At 45.0% G+C, this 6,000-nt stretch overlaps 1 protein-coding gene across 2 annotated transcripts in view; it reads right to left on the reverse strand.

Moving 5' to 3' along the window:
- The window catches only part of RXRG (retinoid X receptor gamma), a 44,787-nt gene extending 39,774 nt beyond the window's left edge, over positions 1–5,013 (reverse strand). Inside the window, exon 1 of one of the 2 annotated variants that reach the window (XM_010373363.2) lies at positions 4,582–5,013. In XM_010373363.2, coding sequence (XP_010371665.2) covers positions 4,582–4,630 — 49 coding nt within the window. In that variant the 5' untranslated portion in view covers positions 4,631–5,013. The remainder of the gene's footprint in view (positions 1–4,581) is intronic. The other variant, XM_010373364.2, reaches the window with a different exon arrangement.
- Between the last annotated feature and the right edge of the window lie 987 nt (positions 5,014–6,000).

Genomic DNA, 6,000 nt, shown 5'->3' on the forward strand with positions numbered 1-6,000 from the left:
CAGTTTTTGCATCTGTATAATGGGGATAATAAAACTACCGACCTTAAAGTGGTGTTGCAGTTATGAAATGAGTTGATACAGGTTAAGTATCTCTTATCTAAAATGCTTAACACCAGAAGTGTTTTGGATTTAGGATTTTTTTTTATTTTGGAATGTTTGCATTATACTTAGCAATTGAACATCTATCATCAAGAAATCTGAAATCCAAAATGCTCCAATGAGCCTTTCCTTTGAGCATCATCTTAGCATTCAAAAAGTTCTGGATTTTGAAGCATTTCAGATTTTAGATGCTTGGATTAGGGATACTCAACCTGTATTTTCACTTTCTTCTGAGGATCACTGAGCCAGGACTGAATCTCATGAGAGCCATCAAAGCCCATGCATTCTAGAAAATTCACTTCATTCCCTGGGCCTTTATGTCTTCTACTTTTAAAAAGAGGAGAAAACACTAGCTTCCTCTGGGAGCCCCTGGCACACCCGCCATCCAATGCTGGTGGCTAAGTTCTCTGCAGACCTAGAAGCTTCATAATGAGGGGAAGGAAGAGGTGGGGCATTTAGATTACTCTTTGCACAATTTCTTCCCCCAGTTGCTATTCAGTTCTCTATATCTTGGTGAGATTGTAAATGTTTTAGAAAATAGTTTATACTAAATATGTTTCTTCCTAAATCTCATAAACAGTTACTACTTTCCACATAAACCTTAACCACTTATGCCCACGATAGTTTCCAATTAGCCACCCACATATCTGTGGAGGGGAAAAATATGTTCTAGCATATACACACACATGCACACGCACACATAAAAGCACGTCCAACTCAATCCCTTCTCTATGGCTATTTTCAGGTGAAAAAGCAATTATTCTACATGAATGGCCAGGGTCAGTTGGACAGGTCTTTTGTAAATCAGTATGTCCCCAAGAGAAGCCACCAATTAATTCTGCAGAGATCACTGTTGCTCTTCAGTGTCTCTTAACCTATCGTGCAGCTTATTCCTCAATGACCAGCTCATTGGTTCTGCAACAACCAGTCAGTGCTGAGGCTGCATTTCTGAGGTCGGATTGGGGCACGAGGAGCTCCCTGGGGGTGTGCTGCTGCCCCTGGCTTTGCAGAACAAATGTGTCACTCACAGAAGCTGTGAGAGGCAGCTCAGCAGTGTGAACTCTGGGAGCTAGTCTGCCTGGGTTCAAATCCCTGGCTGTGTCATTTTCTAGCTATGAGACCTTAAGCAAGTTATTTCACTTCTCAATGCCTCTGTTTCTTCATCTCTAAAAGGAGTATGAGAACAATGGTAACAGTACCCACTCCTAGGGTTGTTATGAGGATTACATGAGCCGAGGCTGGTAAAGTGCTTACAACGGTAGTGAGCATTAGTGTTACAGTGTGTTTGTTAAATGAAATGGGAGAAGTCCTCTCTCTCCCTGATCTCCTTCTCACCCTGAGGATTACTGCACAATTGGATGGGGGGATTACAGGCTTTGTTTTGCCATCTTCTAAGAGACAGCAACTGTCTCATCCCAGAAAAACAAACCTATTACCGAGCAGCTGGCAAACCCTGGACTTGGCAGTGAAGGAGAAGAGAAGGGTTCTCTCATCATCACATGGTAGGGCCCAAAGCTGGGGGATTGGGCACCTTTGTGGAGCCACTGTCACCCAGGTAGCCACCACACTTTGGCCAGTCTGAGCAATCTCTTGTTCACTGGTCAGATGATGCTCTGACATCCGGTAAGCATGGTCCCAGACACAAATCTCTGGTGTTATTTCCAAAAGATGACCTTCCTTCCTGGAGATTCTTATACAAATCATGGGGACCCTCTGTAATTCCATGTGCTAATATGTAAAAGGGCAGGCGGTTATACACCAAATATTTTAATAAGTGCAGTGCAACTTGCTGCATTGGGGCAGGGGAAGTTAGAGGCCGAAGGTGACGTCCACTCTGATCCTGCAATTTCCCCTATGCCTGCCGGTGAGTCCTCCTCTATCCCTCTCCCTCATCACAGAAAGTTCTCAAACAGACCTCCCTGCAGATGGGGGTGGAGTCCTTTGGCTCAGCATTTAGGCCTCCTCTTAAACTGGTGCATGCCAACAAAATGGAAAACGTCAACAGAACTAAACAAAATAATTGTTCTCCTCCCTCAAGAATGACAAGGAAAAGTAGCGTTAGAGGAGACATGTAGACAACCTACATGACCCTTTCCCCTCAAGTTCCCTATGCTGTACTGAACTATTTCCTTCCATAGCTGAACCACTGTGTTTCCTTCTATCTGAAATCTAATTACACTGAATACCAGAGCCCCCACAATTATGAAAATCTATGACAGCAAAATGTGAGGGTCTTTGTGGATTTAATTTTATTTTCCCAGATTCCATATTTATTATTGTACAATAATGTCTGATTTTTAACTATTTTGTGTTTTAGTCCCTGAGCAAGATAGAGGGGAAGAAAATATTGTATTAGGTAGCAAATATATGGACAACACTGTAGCAGCTGTTTTTCACATGCTAGCTCATTTAATTTTCACAATACTCTAAGGATGAGATTATAAATCCCATTTTAGAGAGAAAGGTGCTAAGGCTCAGAGAAGTTCACTAGCTTGCCTAAGGTCACACAGCTAGTAAGTGAAAAACTGGGAACCAAACTCAGTACTGCCCCCTCCTCCTCGTGCTCTTTTCACTATATTAAAGCAATAATATAAATTTGAGTAAGGGGGTTTTCTGGAAATGTTCTGCAGCTCAGCCCCATGTAAACTTGGACTAGTCCCTGCCTTCCTTTGAGCCTCATTTTACACATCTATAAAATGAGAACCTAAGACACTGTTTCAGGTCCTTAGGATGCTAACATTCCAAGATTCCAGCCCCCATGGAATTTTAACTAGATCTTCTTTCTCTGGCTCTTACTTTAGTTCTCTCCCTAAATATTTCTAGCTTCAACTCTTTTATTCACCCAACTGTCTACAAGGGTTCTTTGGCATTAATGAAGCCATAGTCTCACAGACCTTGGGAGGCCCACGAATCTGGCCAAAAATGAGCATGCACCTCTCACAAATGAACTAAGATGTAAAGGAAAAAGCAATTCTCAGCTCTGAATGGGACTGAGGTGGGAATTGAGGAGGCTTTTCACATCTGGAGCCCAAACATAGACTAGAGATCAAATGCCCAGGACACAGCTTTGGCCACCGCTCTCACTCTGTCATCAGACTGGCCCAAAGAACTTGAACATCACCTCGGGAGCATTTCCATGGCCCTCACCTCAAGTCCAAGTACAACCTACCCAGGCGTTTGCTATTACACACACCATGCAGTATTATAATGTGTCTGTGTAACAAACCTGCCCCAGTCCCAAAGAGCAGAGACTGTGTCTTATTCACATTTGTGTTCCCAGTGCCCAACACCATGCCTGCTTCATAAAAACTACCCTGAATGAATGTGCAAACTCCCAGGTCTAACACCTCCTGGTGACAGAGATCGCTTCTACCTTGCAGTGTTTTACCATGCCTCCCACAGGGTTCTGCCCAGCTGAGTTAGGCAAGCTTTACTCCCAAGGCTTCTGATGAATTGGTCCACGGAGGAAGTCCAGAGAGCAGGGACTTTTCAATTCTCAAGACCTTATAAGAATTTCTGCTTTGTCTTGCCTGCCAGAATCTTCCTTTGGCTCCCAGCAACATAAGCTACATGCCTCCAACTGACAAGCAAGAGGCCAGTTGGTCAGCTGTTGCTTCCATTTACTCAGAGCTGGGCGGCTGTACTGTTTCTGTCACTGAATCAAGGGATCCTTGGGACGGATGTGCTAGGGCGTTAAGGCAGCCTAAGGACCTAGTCTCCGGAAGCTTCTGTGAAGTGTGACTGGGCTGCCCTGCCTGGCACGGTGACTTGAATCTTCAGTTTGCCAATTCTCTAAGAGCCCCAGCCCCCCATTCCCAGATCTCTACCCCCAGAGTGGAAGTGATTGCAGCAACCCTTGCAATAGAATTGGGGGCAGCAGCAGGGGAGGAGAGAAGAGGCTATTAGCAAATCAAAAGGAAAGAAAACAGGGAAAGGAAAACACAGTAACAAATTAAAACACTATGTTTTCTTTTTAAAAATCCAATTACAGGGAAATCTGCTTTTGAGTAAAACAATCATGCCCTTGTTACAAAGTATCCCAGGAACCCCCAAGATAGGCAAAACCTTTTTAATCACATTTTTTTCTCATTACAAGTTGGCTAATAGGAACATCATAGTAATTCCCCGTTAACTCTTCCACTTTTCACACCCACACAAACACACTGGGTTGTAACAATGCTCTTATTCTGTCTTTGTCTCAGACACATTCTCAAGCATGTTGGTTTACTCTCTCCTTAGAATATCCCCATATCCTCATTCTGATATGCAAATGTATCCTCACCTACCGACCATTCTCGCCTCCTCTCCTCTCTCATGCACGCGTGCACACACATGCACAGAAACGCTATATACACACTATATATGCATATAAACATATATGTTCTCCTTTTAATTCAATACTAATCCAGTCATTCGTATTTCCCAATTTCTTCTCAGTCTCTCATACAAGTCCAAGCAGTGAAGCCCAAGGGAGATACTTACCTCCATAGCCTGCGGGAAACTTCATGAAGTGAGAATAATTTCCATACATGTTTACTCTTCAGTTCATGTTCCTCTCCTGTGCGGCTTCTAAAGAGTACAGCCTCTCCCGGCTCCCAGGCACAGCCTGGCTTTCTTCAACTTGGGTTAACAAGAGTGGTCATCGCTTCCTAGCAGCCCGGGGAGCACAGGCTGGGCCAGCCCTCTGGGATTAGTCAGGAATCTGCCTCTAGATCGGAGAGTCCACATAGTGCGTTTGAGACGGCTGTGGCGGCAGCAGCTGGTGCCTGTCAGTAATCACGCATAATGCTGCCGCCGCCGCCGCCGCCACCGCTACTCTTGCCACCGCCGTCGCTGCTGCTTGAGATCCTGTTGCTAGTTTGATTAACTCAGGGTTGGGCTGCTGCGTGCGACTTTTCCAGCTCCCGGCGCGTCCCCAGAGGTCCCTGCCGGGTGGCACGATCTATTATCTAGGAAGCCAATCGATGTATGACCGCCCGGGGTAGGTCAGGAGAGAAGGGGGAGACGGCAGGGGATGGAAGACTCTTTAGGTGCCTGTTCCTTGACTTGCATCCACAAAAATCAGTGGGGTTTTATTAAAATGTATTTTCTCATTCGAGCTTCTATCTGTCCAATGTACTTGGTATTTGATCTGTGAAAGGAGGAGGGGGTAGGGTTCAATTGAGAATAGGGCCCTTTCAGAAGCCCAAGACTGGAAAAGCGTGACACTCAATCAATCTCCAGCTACAGAAAACTAAAATGGAGCAGCCCTTAAGTTGAGGTGGGCCTCTCCTGCTTGGGTGGCCTGAAGCGTTTATCTGTGCTCTAATAATGGGAGGTTGACAAGTGCAGTTGGAGCCAGAGCTCACTCAGGTGGAAAACTTACAGGTAGGGAGGAGGGGTTGGCTTGATGTGAAGGTCTTTCTCTGCATTTATTTTATATACCATTGTTATCCTGCCACCTGTTCAAAAACACCACGGGGTCCTCACTGACCCAGAGCCTGTCTTGTGTGGAACTGACCTGAGATCAAAGAATCTAAGCATCTCGTTGACGTTTGGGTCTGTCATAGAACTTTCATGACAAGTCACCGCTCAGCCTATACTTGAACACCTCCAATAATGGGGAGCTCACCACTTTCTCATTCCATCTCTAGACAGTTTTCACCACAAGAAAGTTTCTTATAGAGATAAAATCCGCTCTTTTTCCCTACAGCTTCTGCCCACAGGTGCTAGACTGCTCCCAGGGGCCACACAAGAGAAGCCTGAAAGACAAAAAAAAGTCTTTCGCAGTGGGATCCTCTACATATCCTGAGATTGATCTGCTGTGCCCATAATCCCCCTTTCCCTCAGCATCTCTGGCTCTTTCAGTAATTCTATGTATCACCAAGTGTTCATGTCTATTACCAACCTATCCTTTTACTA

The sequence above is a fragment of the Rhinopithecus roxellana genome, chromosome 8 (genome assembly GCF_007565055.1).
Source record: "Rhinopithecus roxellana isolate Shanxi Qingling chromosome 8, ASM756505v1, whole genome shotgun sequence".
Classification (NCBI taxonomy): domain Eukaryota; kingdom Metazoa; phylum Chordata; class Mammalia; order Primates; family Cercopithecidae; genus Rhinopithecus; species Rhinopithecus roxellana.